The 18,736-nt window shown below is 42.6% G+C and overlaps 1 protein-coding gene across 4 annotated transcripts in view; it reads left to right on the top strand.

Annotated features, from left to right (window-relative positions):
* Positions 1 to 18,736, top strand: part of LOC129185146 (neural cell adhesion molecule 2-like) — a 243,331-nt gene that overhangs the window by 169,120 nt on the left and 55,475 nt on the right. For all 4 annotated transcript variants that reach the window (XM_054781890.1, XM_054781881.1, XM_054781871.1 and 1 more), the window contains exons 3-5: positions 5,152 to 5,358; positions 11,037 to 11,180; positions 13,018 to 13,155. In XM_054781890.1, coding sequence (XP_054637865.1) covers positions 5,152 to 5,358; positions 11,037 to 11,180; positions 13,018 to 13,155 — 489 coding nt within the window. The remainder of the gene's footprint in view (positions 1 to 5,151; positions 5,359 to 11,036; positions 11,181 to 13,017; positions 13,156 to 18,736) is intronic.

The following is an 18,736-nucleotide window of genomic DNA, read 5'->3' as shown; positions in this document are numbered from 1 at the left end:
CAAAAAAATGTGTGCCATTAAAGGTTGACAGCCCTTCTTATTATAGATAAAAACCTATTTCTGTCTGTGATTAATTGTGAGTTAACTATGGACAAAATGTGATTAATCGCGGTTAAATATTTTCATCAATCGATTGACAGTCCTAATAATTTGTAATTAATATATTTTTTAAAAAAGTAGGGAAAAAACAGAAAAAGTGTGCGCTTGTGTGTGTTTGGGACTCGGTTTGGGGTCTGTTTTCCCCCGCCGTTTGCTCCCCATATGGTGAGTGACATTTTGACCCAACGACGACTGGTAGAGCACAGCAGCAATTTCTCCTCGCCCTCATTGCTCTCCCTAAACGGCCATCAAGAGAGGCCGGCGCTGGCAGGTCCGACCCACCTCCCGCTGCTCACCTTTTCTCCTCTGCCAGCCCACAGACAAGCGTAGCCTGAAAAGAGTGTTGGAGGTATGAGATAAGAAGCTCTTCCTTGACACCACAGGCTGTCACGCTCAGATTCACCCTTATTGGAGGCCAGAGCCATGAAAGGGAAGAAGCCCAGTTAGGGGATTGTCTGTTGTATCCGCAACAAAAGATCTTGTTTTGGCCAATTGTTTACATCACAACTGTCGAGGTAGTGTGGTGGAGGCAGAGGAAGGTAGAATGCAGCAAGTTAAGGCAGACTAAGCACAAAATGGTAGTTACAAAACAAGTCAAAGGCCCTGCAGACAAAAAAAAAAAAAGTAAACCTTGGAGCAAAGAGCACAAGGAACCGATTCAGCACAAAAGACAACAAACAATTGGAAGAGGGCAGATGGAGGAGGAGGATGAAAACAACAAAACAATAGACTTTCATGCGGAGATCCGTAGCCCGAACATAAGAAATGGAATTCAGTGGTAGTTAGAGCATTGAAGCAAGGCCAGCGTCTTGTATGACGTATAAAATGCTTGCTGAACAATGACTTTGCTTTCAACACAGCAGGGTAAGGCGAGGGTGACTTTTCACACCCTTGCCCCGCCATCGGGCGTTACCATTTACGCTGGTCGTGCGGCTCTCAGAAGGCAGAACATTGACAACATCGCACACCCAACCCGCTTCCTTGTCAGCGATGTCTGCACGGAACAAAGAAGATGGAAATATTGTAGCTTTAGAGTGACAAGAAAAATACATGTCTTGGGGTTTATTGTCGGGGTCTTAAAAACACAAACGCTTCGCAACAAAAGCCGCCAATTACAGAATGAAATCATTGAGCCTGACACAGTAAAGATGATCAGACTGTCCTTCTGGAAGAAGATGACCATCTTCATCCATCATGCATGTGTTCTGTCTGACACAGACGTCCGATGACACCGATGCGGCACTGAAGTGTCCCTGGCAATGAGGACAAGCTAGCGCCATGCTAACATCGGGTCTGAGCTGTGTGCAACCACTCCTTTAGTTAATGGCTCCACCCACGCCAAGCTAGTCCGTTTTGGGCTATAGCCGTTCCCATGATGTCTGGTCGAAACCAAAGTCTTTCAAGGATGCTTTGAAGGTGTCCTTGAAGTGTTTCTCTCTGGCCCCCCGCTGAGCATCGTGAAGATGCCGGGCATGCCTGTCTCCTGCAGGATATTCATGTCTGGCATTGGAAGCAGTTTCATCTCTTTGCATGCACTCGATGCGCTGCCCATGGCCATATCTCTCCACCCTCTCATACGGGGGGGAGTGAATAGAATCACGGGTGCAAAGGTACAGGTAACACGCGGTACGGTGCGTACCTCGGTGTATGCGCTACGGTTCTCTCTTTTCTCTCTTCTGTTCTCTCGTCATTTATTAAGTAAGTCTGCTTACAGAAGGCGTCTCATCATCTCTTACGTTTCATCAGTGATACGTGTTCTAAATACCTTGAAATGTTGTCAATGGATTTGGATGACACGTTCAGGAATTGCCGGAAATGGGATATGAAAGAACTGATGATATTTTGGGGGTGATCCGGATCACCGTCTGGATCCAGGAATTTTTTTTGACTGACGCCTCATGACCAATGTAGAAAACTGCGTTCACAGTTTGAATGCGTCTTTTGAATGCCTTATATTTCTATTTTAGTTCATTTAGCCATGTTTATGCTTGAAAATGCTTAATTTAGGCAAAAAATACATACAATTTGCATAAATCTGCACATGTTCTACTAATAATAGGCCGTATTGAACCACGAATCAGCATGATTTATTTATAAATATGTGTTTGAAAAACCCTGATAGAGTGTAACCGTGAAATTCGAACCGCGATGTGCCGAGGGATGACTGTACAGTTAATCCTCGGTTTTCATACGCCCCGCTTTTTGCATTACGGTGTTCCTTCGCTACTTCGCGGTTCACCTTTTGCGGATTCGCTGTTTTTTTTCAGTGTAATTTTTCATATTTTTTTTACATCGTATGAGCATTGTGTTCCGCGTCCTTGCGATGTATTACAGCGATCTATTGGTGCTCTGTTGTATGTGTCTGTTATGGTATTTACCACTGCTACCAATAGAGGGCGTTGCATACTCATGTGAAAGTTGAAGACGTATGCCGCTGGAGTAATCCCTCCACCTTGTCAGCCGGCTAAATATAGAGCCACAACAGTCCTGATTGGCTCAGAACCCGCCCATTGTGTTGTGCATTCTGATGACCGTTGTCAATCTCCTTTGTGCAGCACTGCCATGTTTCCTGTTTGCTAGCGATCATAGTGCTAGGGCACCTTTATGCAATACTGCGCTTTTGCATCAGGTCCTTGTTTTATTTACAGTCACATTCCATGTAAATAGTTCCTGGCAGGGTAGAAGTGTGGGGTTAATCAGCAGTTTGTGAATGGCTACTGTCAGCTGTCAGTGCGCTGCGGCCTAAATGCGGCACAATCAATAATAACGGCGGAGCTTATGCAGATTCGCAGAGTTGTCTGACAGCGTTTTCCACAAGTCACCGTTGTGAAGACACGGTGAGAGGCTTGGCTGTTGGTGAAAAACATGGCAGCGTGTCGCACAGTCCTGCCTTGTTACATCATCTTTGGATGAAATGGCCCGTCACCATGTGAGCAGTGTCAACTTTAACATATTTAACGCTCTCTGCTGTCAGCAGGGTGTGAAATGCGGAGAGGTGAGAGGATGCTAACAGGTATTGCATGCAGTGAGTGGAGTGAGTGGAGAAGCTGCAAGCTGCTAAAGCACCGTCCAAATGAGACTGATGAGTTAGCATGAACTGTTGAATATGTTCACAGCAGCATCAATCCTTTACAGGGAAAGAAACCATACTTGGTAGCTTAAACACAAGTCCACACATCTCCTTACAAGACAAGAGAAGCCTGCAAACAATCAGTAGCGGCAGTCACCCAAGACATCAAACCGCCTTCCTGATTCGCTGTTGCTCCTCCGCGGCAAAGATGAAATCCCCGCGCATGGAAGCAATCGGCGGCTGGCAGCATGCAGACGCCGTCTCAAGCGGCATCTTTCATCTTTATTATCCAAATTCTGGATAAAATAACTCAACAGTAAGATGCGTATACATACAATAAAAGTCCTTACAAAAATACTTTAAAAGTCAATTACATCCTGCGTTCCCTGAACTCCATTACGGAAATGTGTTTTTCTACACTTACTTGTTATTGTTGCTTTTGTTTTATGATGAATTTTAAAAATCTTCTCATGGTTTAAGTTTTTTATGTGTTGCCTTGACTTCGGCTGTAATTGTTTTATCTATTTTATGATTGTAATGTTTAGTCCAGGGTGTTACTAGTGACACCTGGTGGCCGATGTAGACTGTTCATCAACGTCTGGCATTGCCTTAATCTGTATTTGCATTTGAGTTCATTTAGAACATTTTTATGCTTGAAAATGCTTAATTTAGGCCAAGAATACGTATCATTTACTTAAATATGCTTTTTTCAACCAGTTAGGACTACTGAATTATCTTTATTTCCATGTTCAGTTGAATTGTGAATGATTTACTTTTTATTTATTACATATTTTATTCAACAAATGAGGCGCCAGATACTTTTAATTTAAAAGCTGTAGTTTAGAGTTAAAACAAATGTTGGTTATTACAATGAAATACAAGTTTAAAACGGTATGAAAATGTTTATCAAACAAATATCAAATTGTGACACGAAAGTATCAAACCGAACCAAACTGAGAATTCCAGTATAGTCGCACCCCGAGTTCCACATGCAGAAAACAATGCAAAATAATTAGAAGCTTATTGTTGATGTCACCTTCCCGTTCACACTGGCGAGGTCGTATTCAATCGTGTTTCTTACTTTATCAAATTGCTGGCACTCGCATCTTTCTTTGGCCCCGTGATGGGTTATTTAATGCTGGAACAGCGAGTCAGCGACGCGTAAGGTGCTTAACTTGGACACTCGATTTTGCTGAATGATACAGGAGACTGCAAACGGACGAGTTACATATGTGCAATACACATATACGTGTACATTTTTGACAAAATCCTACAAAAACTGTGTAGTATGATAACCGAGGTTTGACTGTATGGTAATACTCACACAAAAACGTGCCAAACAAAGTTTAACTCACTCCATGCCAAAGACGTGGTTATACGTTTTTATAAACCCCAACGCCCGAACCCAACAACGTCTTTTGCGTTTTTTTGGGGGGCGAGGCAAAAAGAGGTGATGACGCAACTCTCCACGAATGCATTTCACTTTCAGAGCAATTTTAACACATAAAAACGACCACAAGGTGGCAGAAGTGCATTTGATGGTGGTGTTACATTTGTAAATACATTGTTACTTTGATGGAAAACAAGCCCTTCTTTGTGATGTTTATGTTGGTATACTTGTTTAGCTATAGATGATATTTCACGGGGAGAACATGCAAACGGAGATTCAAACCCAGGTCTTCCCGATCTCCTGACTGTGTGGCCAACATGCTAACCACTCGGTCACCTTGCGGCCCTTGATAACAACCTATTACAATGAGTGTTTTCTTCTCATCACAGCCGCAGAAAAATCAAAACAGGCTTCTAAATTCAAACCTTTGATGCTCACTGAACCGAGGTCGTGCATGGCGTAGTAGGCGTGCATTTCCATGATGATGTCATAATCACAGCTCTTTCTTTCTCCAGTTTGACCAAGAACTTGGGCTGACCCTCAGCTTGGAGTCACTTGAACCTGATTACGTGTCTGTGACCTTTTCTCGTAGCGATTGGCGAGCCGGTCAAGCTAGAGTGGTACAATCCTCAGGGGGAGCGCATCCAGCCCTCTAAGCGGATGGCCCTGCACACAGAGATGTCCAGATCCCGGCTAATCATCTACAACGCCATCATCGAGGACGCCGGGATCTATCGCTGCCAGGCCACCGATGCCAGCGGTCATACAGTGGAGGCCTCAGTGGTGCTGGAGATCTACCGTGAGTTCTGCACAGCATGTGCACACACATTTCTGCACAGGCCATGGCATGAAGGGGTAATGGACTTTGCAAACACTAGCTAATAATCATGTTGCGGCTTGATAAATATGTGTGTGTGATCCCTGTCTGCCTTGTAATTAAAGTATAATGACCACTAGCCGCACCACGGGACTCTGATCCTGCCAGGCATAATGAGGGACATGGCACTGAGGCCAACCTTCAATGCTGACCCAGCTTTTTACACTGGGAAAAACGTAATGCTACAAGGTGCAGCTGGGAGGGTGTTGGGTGGTGTTCAGTATTTCCACAGACGGTCGCATTGTCAGGGCGCCATCCTCAACGCTAACCTGTAATCACGCATCTTTTTCTGTTGAGGTGGCTTAATCTATCAGAGCCAATTTACAAGTTTATCATTGCCATCAGGGGCAGCCAAATCACACTGAACCAGCATGCTTCCATGTTAGTCACATGTGCGGCCATGAGGGACCATGTAGGTGTGTAGGTGAATGGACGGACAATTAAACAACCAAATGTTTGTTATTTTGTTCACGCGATGCACATTGTTTGATCAACATAAGCTTTCATAAGTAACAGGGGTGGGAATCTTTCGGCACCTCATGGTTATCTTATGTATGCGCATGCATTTTTGTCCCAACATTTTTGTTATAAAGTTATGGACAGTGTGCACTGTACGTTATTCTTCAAGAATCATTGGGCTCACCAGACGTAGAGAGCTGCTAATTTCCATCTGCAGACTTTACACAGTCGGCCCTTGCTTGTCGCATAGAAAAGCTGTTTACGACCTTTTAAATACGGTTTGTAACATTATTAGAGCTCTCTAGACATGAACTAACACCCCTATGGTCACCTTTTCATTCATATTACCCAATATAGTAGACATAATAAGTGCGCTCCCCCTAGTGTCCTGGAGATGATGCGTACCGCGCTTGGTAGCTCCACCTTGTGGAAACGTCTGTTTTACTGTTATATACTGTATTTAAATAACCGATCTTTGGACATTTGAGAACTGGTTCAGAATCGTCCATGCGATATTGATATTGGATATCAGTTTGATATCAGTTTAAAAAATCTGTAAAATCTCCAATAATGGCACAAGCAGTCCAATCCAGACTCCACTCCGGCACTTTTATCCAGCAACGTCGGATACAGCCCACATGATCACAACAATGTGTGCTAACATGCTAACAAAGTAGTACGGCGTAGGAGCGATGTGTACTGCCGTGTGACAGTATTGTTTATTTAAGTCCAAAAAAGACATCACAAAAACCTTTCATGCGCAAGTTTGCCGTGGTGGCACAGAAGCAGGGAGGTTTAATACGACCAACCTCATTGCGCGTTTGAAGCTGTAAAAATGGTAAGCCATAAAAACGGCCACAAAGTGGGAGAAGTGCATTTGATAAGAGCTCGGCATGGCTCATTTGCATGTAAAAACACACCCGACACCAAAGCGGACGTGGAAGAGCGTGGAGGAGTGTAGCGTGCAGAAAGTGTGCAGTTGCAGTATTCATCGATCTTACAAAAGCCTTCGATACAATTAATCACAATATTTTAACAACAAAATTAGAAAAGTACAGAATCAGAGGATTAGTTTTGAATTGGGTGTAAAGCTACCTAGCAAACAGGAAGCCATTTGTAAAGCCAGGAGAATAGAGTTTAAATATCACGTGTGGAGTACCCCAGGGGTCCATGCTGGGACCAAAACTGTTCAATTTGTACATCAACGACATTTGCAAAGTGACAAAAGACTTAAAGTTGGTATTATTTGCAGCTGATACCACTGCCTTTTGTTCTGGGGAAAGCACACAAGACCTCATTAAAAAGGTCAAGGATGAAAAGGTCGTATTAAAGTCATGGTTTGATAAAATCAGATGATCCTTGAACTAAAATAATGCTATTTGGAAATAGCAGACAGGACACTTACGACCAAATACAAATAGACAGAGTGGACGTTGAAAGAGTGAACGAAAATAAATTTCTGGGGATCATAATAGATGAAAAAATGAGTTGGAAATCTCATATCAAAAATATTCAACAAAAGGTGGCGAGAAATACTTCAATGTTGAAGAAAGCAAAGGTTGTTCTTGATCAAAAATCCCTCCACACTCTGTACTGTTCTTTGGTAAGACCATATCTAACGTATTGTGTGGAGATATGGGCAATCATTACAAAAGCAACCTTCACTCACTCACTGGACTGCAAAAAAGATGGTGAGGATCATTCATAATGACAACATGCAAACCCTTTATTTTTAAAATCACAGATATTAAAATTTGCTGATTTAGTACGTTTTCAAACATCTAAAAGAATGCATAAAGTTAACAAGAACATCCAGTATTTCTCTACAAGAAAGGAGAAATATGATTTCAGAGGAAAATGAAACTTCAAACACTTAAAAGCATTTCAGTATTTGGAATGAAATGATGGAACTCAAACGATGTACCGAGATGAGCAAATTCAAAAAACAATACATGCAGTTGATGTTTGTGAAATACAAGGCAGGAGAGTCTTCAACTTGCTTTATTATGCTTTTAATTTGCTATCTTATTTATTGATTATTATATTGATTATTTTATTTATTGTTCTGTCATGCTTGTTTTTATTTTGTATTATTTATTTATTATTACACTGATTATTATATGGAATAATATTCCCTGGAATGCAGGAAGTGAACTACATGTACTGTATTAGATGTGGAATGGATGGGGGGTAGGATTAAATAAGCTTTGCTTCTTCCTACTCCTTTTGGACATGTGGAAGTGTGAGATGTTTTCCATTGTAACCTGCGTGCATGTTCAAATAAAATTAAACCAAACCAAACCAAACCAAGGTTATGCATTGCAGGGACATTTTAACACATGCACACACGTGCACACACGTGCACACACGTGCGCACACATAGTTCAGTTCCAAATGTGAAAACTGATTCCTGTTTACATTCTGTTCTTCTTGTTTCTTTTCATTTTTGTCAACTCATTGTTGACCTGACCAAACAGATGCGTCTACCTCTCTTGGAATAAGTTCTGTTTCCTCTTTACCATAAAATATGTGCTGAACTTGTCTTATTGTGTGGCAATTCTGTGAAAAGAAGAGGTGTCATGTGCCTCTGTACTTGTGTAAATGTTTTGCTTTGCTTCCGGCCTTGTTTAGTGCAGCACTGAGTTAGCAAACACTCACACATTAGCATAGAAAGGTGAGAGGAGTGACTTCTAAGCTGCAAATAACTTCCAACGACACACACACACACACACACACACACACACTCATCATACTGAGCGGTCACCTTTTTCTCTCTCAATTCTCAATTCTCCCTCAATGAGCTTTTAGGCAGGACATCACAGCCTTAATCACTCCTGCCGCTGCCAGCTCCCTAAAACCATTGTTTCCATAGCAACTGCCCATCACTCCCCGCAGCCGTCAGCGTGCATATGCATGAAAGTCAGCCTAAAGCTCCAGCCTTCGAACGGCCCATGGCAGGCAAAGAACCCTCAGGCGACGGGGCAGCACGTGCACTACTGCATGTTAGACATGAAATTTATTGCCGGCAGGAGGGAAAGTGTCGACATCCTGTCAGGAGCTACTGACAACTCCATGACGGCCGCTTCTAATCATGCTACAATGACTGGCACCTGCATCCAGATAACAAACCTGGACCGGTGCGGCGTGACTGCGTCAGGTCCAGAGTGTGCATCATTGGTGGTTGCTATCAAGTGAAGCAGAGATCCAAAGACAATTGTTGATTGCTCTTTCAGACCGAACCAACACTAGAGGTGCATTTCCAGATAGGCTCCACTCAACTTGAGGATAGGAATGCAAACAAAAGGAATGAGCCTTTGAGGTCGCAACAGCATGAGCTGCAAATATGAGCGCTACGTCGTAAAGGATGGTAATGAATGACAAGTACACACGATGGCATCCTTGAAGTTAATGATGACACTGACATGCCAGACACGTGTGCAGGCGGACAGTGCAGTCAGGGAGAGAAAGCTCATTTTGGGGAGCAGCCTGGCATAAATCAAACAGCAAAATGCTAATGTTGAAGCCTGTTAACGGAGAGGACTGATAGACGAGCGCTGCTTGATTTATGTGCGCGCAGGTGGTTGCAGCACCGCGTGAGAAAGAGTGGGTCTTGTATCACACTCAGGTCCATAAACAGTAAAGCAGCATGGCGTCCAAGCATCACATATTTGTCACATCCACTTTTGATTGAGGTCAAAGATGAAATGTCTATTTGTGGGCAGTGAGCAGAACATTGCTGCCCTTTAACGTTTGCCTTATCTGTGTCCCACAAACACATTGCTAACTGGCTTATTTTTGGCTTTCTTTGACTCTTTGACTCCGTTCCCAATGCACGCACTGCATTTTCAAAATATTTCCACTCACCTCACCAAGAAAGAAGACAATGTTTAAGATATACACCTCGTTGCAACCTTCTGAGTGTTTTTTTTTTGTCCATGGACACATAAAAACAAGACAAGAATCTTCTCCAAGCATTCCATCATCACCAATTTCACCATACACATAAAACCCGCCGGAGTCTGTATCAGTCCATCGTATTGAAGTGAGAAATAGAGTTAACCATCGAGCATCGATGGGAACTGGGACGAACATTCCGATTCTCCCATTAATTTTGTAAAATTTTGATCCCTACGTTCGGTGATCGACCAGCCCGCCAACCGGGAAGAAATGGCCGCATAACAACAAAGCTCTGAAACGTGGACAATAACTAAATCGTTTTGGAATCTTTTGAAATGTGGTGTGTACATAAAATTGTAAAGGTATCCTGGAAAGAAGAAACAACAAGGAAGTGCTAACAATGGCAAATCAACAGAGAAAGGTTTTGATGGACATTATGGAAAGGAAAAACAATCAGACACAGTCTATTTCAAATTAGCAGCTAAAAACCGGTGCTACTTGTGAACCATGACTCCAACTTTCAGCAGGAAGATGTAACTAAATGACGATGATGATGATACCTTCCGACCCTCACCTATGCTCATGAACTTTGGGTGACTTGAAGGACAAGATTGTGGGTACAAGCAGCCAAAATAAGTTTCCTTCTTCGGGTGGCTGGGCTCTCCCTTGGAGATAAGGTGGGAAGAAATATAATCCGGGAGAAACTCTCAGTAGAACTGCTGCCCCACTGCATTGAGAAGAGCCAGACTAGGTGGCTGGAGGTGGAGGTGGAGGTGTTCAGGACACTTCCAACTGGTAGCAGGCCTCGGGGAAGACCCAGGAGAGACTATGTCTCTCAACTGGCCTGGGAACGGCTCGGGATCGACCGGGAGGAGCTGGATGAGGTAGCAAAGGAGAGGGAAGTCTGGGCTTCTCTGCTTACTCTGCTTCCCCTGCAACCCAACCTCGGATCAGCAGAAGAAAATGGATGGATGCCTCGTGTTCCGCCCAGGCTTGAACCAGGTTTTGCAGAATGAGAGCTAAAACTCGAGCTGTGAACTTGATGTCCAGCACGACTCTTAGGGTGTCAGGGACGAGCTGACAGTGAGTGAGGTTTACCATGGCACCAACATACTTCTGCACAGTCACACCGGCTGGCACCGGTTACACACACCCTCATTCAGTTCTTCTTTGTTTGTGTTTGTTTTTGGTTTAAAACAATGTGACGTTTTTTGTTGTTTTTTTTTAATTGTTTGATCTTGCAGAGAGGCTGACTTTTCGAGACGTTCAATCGCCACAGGAGTTCTGCCACGGTGAAACTGCAGAAGTCATTTGCGATGTCATCAGTTCACCCGTGCCGGAGGTTGTGTGGTACTACCAGGGCAGAGAGATCACCGATGAGCACCACAGTAAGTTTAGATGGAGTCAGGTCAAGGCTGACAATTCCAAACTGCGTCCTGGTGAGCTGAATTAATCTCTACCACTTCATGGGATGGTGGTTTATTGGATTAACTAAAAGTAATTCACCTCAGATTTGTTCTACATAATCTTGTGACTATTGTTAATTATTGTAACAGCTGAAGCTGGTAACAAAATGGTGCGGATATGCAATAGTAAGCAGCGGATTACACTCTCAATGTAAATCTGCCAAATAAACGCTCACAATCTGCTCAGTCCTCGCACGGAAAAGATGCACAAATGTGGAAGCATGCAAGTACTCATTCAAAACTTTATTTCCTCCTTTTGTGCCAAGTTGTTGTAAAGAAATTGTGTAAGATCAGGCCACAAGGAGTTGTGCAAAGGAAGAAAAAAATGTGCAAAAGCTACTTAAAGCAAACGTAGAGCTGTTTGTTGTAGACGTTTCACCTTGCGTCCAAAAGGCTTCTTCAGTTCTAGAATTCAGGTGTGGAGTTTTTTTTATTTATGTCTCCGGTGGGTATGTCCCCTGGGGGTGGTCACAATAGGGTTGTGTTGTTATTGTGGCTCGGCGTGGCCGATGAACGATTGTCCTGCATAACAATAGGTTGCTTGCCGTTGAATGTGACAATCTTTGGGGAGAGATGTAAGGACATCGTTACAAGCAGACGATAGGTGATGGTGTAAACCTCCTCCTCTGCCTTTCTAGTTTGACGAAAATGACTTCTGTCACACCTCTTTCAAACCAGCGGTCATCCCTGTCCAGAATTTGGACGTCATTCTCCTCAAAGGAATGTCTGTTCTTTTTGAGATGCAAATGAACTGTGAGTTTGTGTAACAGATGTTGGGTCTCTCCAGACGTCCATCTACATATCGTCTGCTTAGAACAATGGCCTTCCATCTCTCCCCCGAATATTGTCTTGTGTTATATTTGCACGTGTAAAATTATTCCTTATAGTGAATGCAGTGTGCTTGCCTCATGTTCTGTCATCTTCTGATGCCAGCAAGTGATGGTATATCTCAGTTTGTTGTGTAGATGTCCTCCATATGTGCGATTCCGTGTCTGGGCATGTAAGTCTGCCCCTCACCGTCTCTGTCCTTCACAGGAGATGATCACCCTTCCCCTGGCATATGTGATTTCCTACGTTTAGAATCAACATTTTCCCTAGAAGCCGTCTGTTCCCTTTGTACTGATTTGTCTCTCTCTGCTTGCAAGTTATATTAAATTGCGCTGCTCATGATTCTCAAAAAACATGTCTTGTCTCTCATCTATTTTTGAGCCAGCAGCAGATTTTCCCTTGACAGTCTTATTCAACGGAACGAGTGGCCACTGACAAGTTGTTGGCGACCAATCTGTTGTTATGCAGGACGTTCGTTCACGAGCCACGGCGGACCACGATAACAACAACCCTATTGTGATCACCCCCCAGGGGAAACACCCACCAGAAAGATAAATAGGGAAACTCCAAACCTAAATTTTAGATCTGAGTCAAGCCTTTTGGACGAAAGGTGAAATGTTCAACAAACAAGAAGTGTCCAATTGTCTTGATTCAACCCGTGTGCATATACTCTGATTGTATGACTTTACAGGTTCTTTAATTTTCACTTTCACTTTCATTTCAGTCTAATGATGACACAGTAGAAATGTATTCCAGGGTTATAAACTAGAACGTGTCATTTTGGAGTTGATTAGGTAAATATGCCATGAAGCAGATTTGATTGTCAGAAGAGTTTAGCAATTTTCTCTTGAGTTTTCCCAAAGCCTCTTATCAGGTTTCTCTTGCCAAATAATGCAGTAGTTTTCTCCCCTCTTGTCCTTGTGTGGTGCAGGCAGGTTTAAGGTGCTTGCAAACAACAGCCTGCAGATCCACCACATGACCAAGGCGGACGAAGGCGTGTACCGCTGCGAGGCCAGTGTGGAGGCTCGTGGTGAAATCGACTTTGTGGACATCGCTGTAGTGGTCAACGGTGAGTTTGATCGTAGGGGTGGAAACGTTTATGCCAGGAATGTCTGAGCTGTGAGTGGGACTCCTATTAAATCCATCTGCATTTCTTTTGTATTCTCTAGATGCAATTTCAATTAGAGAGGGCTTTGAGCGCTTTTGCCCCAAAAATGAAGGATGTAGATTTAATTTCCCAATTTGTCTTCATTTACTACCACAGCTTGAAACACCACTTAGACCAATCTTGTTCCGTAACGGCTGAACTGCTGCAATACTGACTGTGCCTCCTCCACCTAATAAGTAATATTACAGCATCCCTCGGCCCCCCAGAAAGCATGATGTGTGTTCGATTTAGCTTGCCGCTTATACCGGAAAATGGAATAAGCTTGCTCAATGAGGTGAGACTCATTATGGCGGCGACTTGTGGGCCCTGAGACAGGATGGACTCTTTGAGGAGGTATGGTTTAACAAACTTCACTTTGCGTTAAGTCTGCTCTCACTCTCACGCGTTCACGCAAATGTTGGACTTTTTTTTTTTTCCCAGCAAGGTACCATCAAGATTAGGGGTGCAATGATACACAAATGATACATGACACATGGTTTGGTTCGATTCCATGCTTTGGTGTCACAGTTTGCTATTTTTTGATACACAAAAGACATTTTTATACCTTTTTTAACTTTCATTTTATTGTAATTACCATATTTCCTTTCAAGTCCAAAATAAAGTTTTGAAATTAAATGTATTTGGTGCAGCTACACCTGCCTCATTTTTTTGCTGCGTGTACTTAATAGTGAGAACCATATCAAACAAAAGCAGCACCTTGTAAAAATAATAATAAAACTAATGAAAACAATTTCACAGTTCAATTCCACATGACAATAAAGACAATGACACATCACTCATCAAGAGTTCTGTTCATAGATTCAATAGTGTCAACATTACATAGCGGTCATTATTTCCACAGTTAATGTACACATCCAGTTTGCTATTAAAAAATACAATTGTAAAATAAAGCAAAACAATTATCGAAATGGGAATGCAGCCGAAGTCAAGGAAACACAAAAAAACTTAAATCAGATGAAGATTTTTTCAATTCATCATCAAATAATAGCAACAATAACAGGTAAGTGTGGAAAAACACTTTCGTCCATTCGTAATGAAGTTCAGTTGACTTTTTTAAAGGTTTTGCATGGAACTAGCCGCGACAATTAAGACTTTAACGCGTTAACGGAAGTTTCCTGTAACGGCGCTATTTTTTTGACGTCCCATTTGTGTATTAGCACTCACTAAGGTCGTCAAATCTTACCGTTACACATTTCCACATAGTGTCAGCATTTGGGAGCAAATGTGAGGTGAAACAAAAGGGGTACAATTAAAAATTTCTCTTGGAGATGAATAAAGTATCTATCTGTGCAGCGTATGAGAACAGGAGTAGGTGCGTTCAAGGACAGTCAAACAAAGTGGGACAAATTTCCGCTCGCATATTTTTGAACCCACGTTCCACCAGTGCAAACCTGGACTTTGTTTTTCAGAGAGGCTGTGTACCGAACAAATATGCACTCAACATTAGCACTCAATAAGTCATCAAATTTTACTTTATGCATTCCCACATACTATCAGCATTTGGGAGCAAATATGAGGTGAAAGAAATTGGGGCAAAATACAGTATAGTAGTCTATCTGTGCAGTGGGGGACAAAGTTAGTAGGTGCATTGAGGCACCATCAAACAAAGTTAGACAAAATGCTGCTCACATTAAATATGCAAAACTGTGGGATTTCTAACTGTATTTTATTTTTGCAATAAAATAATAGCCCCTATTTCCAAAATTGATATCCCATGACATAAAATTGGATGCAGTTATGGTTATAGTTGCATATTGAATCGTTTACCACAAAGAGATTTACATCCCTACTTATTATAGATAAAAACTTTTTTTCATCTGCGTTTAAATGTGATTAATTATGAGTTAACTATGGACAAAATGTGATTAGCCAGGATTAAATATTTTAATCCATTGATAGCCCTAATCTATATGCATTGTACCGCAGAGTCATTAGAATGAAGATGAAAAATGCAGTTTTGCATGCTGCTACAGGAGTCGCTGGTTGCTTCCAACTGCCGGGATTTCGTCTTTGCCGCGGAGGAACAACAGCGAATCAGGAGAGGACTTTGATGTGAGCTGACAGTTTGTAATGTGACATCTGTGACTTGAGTTAAACTATCGCTGCATTCACGGTGATATTGAATAGAGACCACTGTATCAAACAGTTCGATACAGGTACATGTACCGTTGCACCCATAAGCAAGGTATTTTGATGTTTATTTCACCCGTTTCTGTTCAAACCTTATAAATTACTGTATGTTATACGCATGTGCGATACAGAGAGCAGATGAAAAAGTGTAAATGTGCGACCATGTAGAGACTGCAATGACATGCGATCACGTAAATACGGCAAATATGATATTATTTAGTCTGTTTGCTAAAAAAACAACAAGGTAAAGTTAAATTACTTGTTGTGATTTGGCGCTATAAAATCAAATCAAATATTTAAAACTGCGGTCAGTAGCTATCTGGTGACAGGTTGTCCAGCAAGGCTACGTAAAGTACAGTCATGGCCAAAAGTTTCGGGAGTGACTTTAATTTTGTGTTTCAATACCTTTGCTGCTTGAGTTTTTATTTTTACAGTCCCCGCAAAAAATTGCTTCTTTTTTCTGTATATAACAGAAACGTAAAATGTTTTCTTGAAAAATACGGAGACAGTAGAGTTATTGAAACATTGAATTTAAACTCCACCCCCACAACTACGAGTGCATGTCTGACTGATAGTCGTCAAATTAAATCCTGTGGCACACAAATAAAAAAAGAAAAATCAAACACAGTTCAAAGCCAATATTTTCAATTCAAAATTTTGATTATTAAATCAAAACTATTTGAAACAAAGTGTCATTCATTTTTTTGGGTTGAAACTAATAAACATATGAAATAATGAGCAGTTTTTCATTGTCAATTGAAAATCAACTGAACACATGATATAGGGATTTTATTACAACACCAAAAAAATGTAAAATACTCACATAAGAATCGTGTAAATGTGTCAGCAAGGCATCCTCATCTGTGGCACAGAACAAACCAAACTAAAGGACTGAGTACTGTAGTTGTGGTGAAGGTTCATTTATTTTGCTTCTCAACTTAAAAAATGAATTTGTTGACCTACGATGAAGCAGATGAAGCAACAAAAGAATGTTTTCAGCTTCTGCTTTTGCTGTCAAAATCCTCCCAATGTTTAGTTTGCATATTCTCACCCAGGAAAAGGGTGGAGTGCCATCTCCAGGTCAGGGATGAGATCCTTCAAGTACCTCGGGGTCTTGTTGAGAAGTGAGGGAAGGATTGAACGTGAGATGGACAGGCGGATTGTTGCAGCGTCTGCAGTGATGGAGCCTCTGCATCGGTTCGTCGTGGTGAAGAGGGAGCTGAGCCGAAAGGCAAGCTCACAATTTACCAGTCGATCTACATTTACTACGCTCACCTACGGTCATGAACTTTGGGTAGTGACCAAAAGGACAAGATCGTAGGTGCAAGCGGCTGAAATTACTTTGCTCCGTAGCGTTGCTGGGCTCTCCCTTTTTGCAATAAGGTGAAAAGCACTGTCATCCGCGAAAAACTCGTCGTCGGGCCTCACATGAGGTGGCTCGGGCATCTGGTCAGGATGCCTCCCGGACGCCTCCCTGGGGAGGTGTTCAGGGCACATCCAACTGGTAGGAGGCCTCGACCCAGGACGCGTTACCTGGGAGTGCCTCGGGATCCGCCTCTGGGCTTCCCTGTTTAGGCTGCTGTCCCTGCGACCCGACCTCGGATAAGTGGAAAAGGATAAGTTTAGTTACTGAAAATGTGTACTTGCTTGAAAATAATGTATGTTGAATGAGTATGTTTTATTTATGAAGTTATTACCTTATCTACGAAGACCTGTATGCTTTTCAAAATGTCACAGATTGACATTATATACACAGTGAAGCCAGGTGGCCCTCAGCTTTTTGACATTTTTAGTTGAATATCACCGCCTGATGATATATTCACATTAAACTCCCTCATACCTCAAAAAGTTGAGCATATTTCAGTGAAGTGTAGCGTGGTCATGACTGTACACAAGCAGATGGAGATAGAGTAGAGGGCCAGGGGGCTCAGGTACGTTAAGTAGTTTGATCAATGGGCTGCTGGGGGATGTAGAATAAACAAACTGATGGAAGAAAGAAAAAAGACAGAAACACAGTCCTGTCTGTTGACCCCTGGAGGGGGTTGGAAGAACGATGAGCAACATAGCTGTGCAGCTCCTGGGCATCCTCCTTACATGGGGATCCATCTGAGAAATGTTTTGGGCATGATACCACCTTACAGGTTTCGTATGAGTAGTGAAATGGAAATGTAGCCGCCTCATCTTTTTCATCTTTGTTTATGTTGATCGTATCTTGGCATGTTTTTAGGGCTGCCTGTACCGCTTCGTCTTTATAGTGAAATTCTGCGCTGAACTCCCACTGAACCTACTAATGCTTCCTTTTCTGCTGGTAGCAACACTCGGAGCCGGAGGAAGTGTCAGTTTTGACTACTTCAGCACCATGTTAACAGACATCGCCGGACCCAGTCATGCACAACAAGACTAAAAGCAGGGCTGTAGCGGCTTACAGTATACTTTTCTCCTTCCATTTGGAGTCATAAATATTCATGCCTCTGTTGATAAGAGAGTACAGTCTTCTGCATAAGGACACCGGAGCTGCCAGTGTCCTGTGGACCATCCATAGCGGGGGTGGTATCTTGAGGAGGATGGCCAATCAACCTGAGGGTAAAACAGCTAATAGGCAGCAGTACACCTCAGGAAGGCATCACACAGAAAAGCTGCACTAAGCCTTTCATCCACTGCATTAAAAATGCAGAGGAATGGGCTAAAACACGGCTCAGATGTGACATTCATCAAGGGATTTGTTGAGGAAAGTTCCTCCCATGCAGCGATTGTTCAATCCAAGCTCAGAAGCTTGACGCTAGCCTCCGCTCGTCTTTGCCAGGAAGAGCACATGGAAGATAGTTTTATAAGATTGGAAATAAGCCTGCTGGGTAACAACATCAGACGGCGGAGTCTGCCACTGAAGTGAGAGAAGGTCAGTTTGAAAGGAGGCTTGAATGTGCAATTCATCGTTCAAACTCACATAATTAGGCATGTTGCATTGTGGGCCTGTGTCGCGTTCACTCTGGCCCTGTCCACACAGGAACCTTCTTGGGATTGTTTTTGGTCACGTGCACACCGTGCTGGATTAGTATGTAGTTGCATCCAGACAGGAACGCATCACTGAGTGAACACGATGTAATACACAAGGCACACCTACGCGTGGCACTGTGAACAGGCACGCAGACGGAACCACGTGACACTTCAAACCACAGAAGAAGAAAGAACAAGTGCGCATGAGTTTGTCGTCTTTCGCGTACAAGATGTGGAATTGCTTCTGCGAGTCATTACGGAGTATAAGACAACAAAATATCAGGAGTCATGTCCGTCGAAATATTCAGATATTATGTAGGCTTGTCGTCGAAGCTCACTTCTGGTCACGTGACGGCGA

The sequence above is a fragment of the Dunckerocampus dactyliophorus genome, chromosome 1 (assembly GCF_027744805.1).
Source record: "Dunckerocampus dactyliophorus isolate RoL2022-P2 chromosome 1, RoL_Ddac_1.1, whole genome shotgun sequence".
NCBI lineage: Eukaryota > Metazoa > Chordata > Actinopteri > Syngnathiformes > Syngnathidae > Dunckerocampus > Dunckerocampus dactyliophorus.
This window is presented reverse-complemented; position numbering and strand designations above follow the sequence as displayed.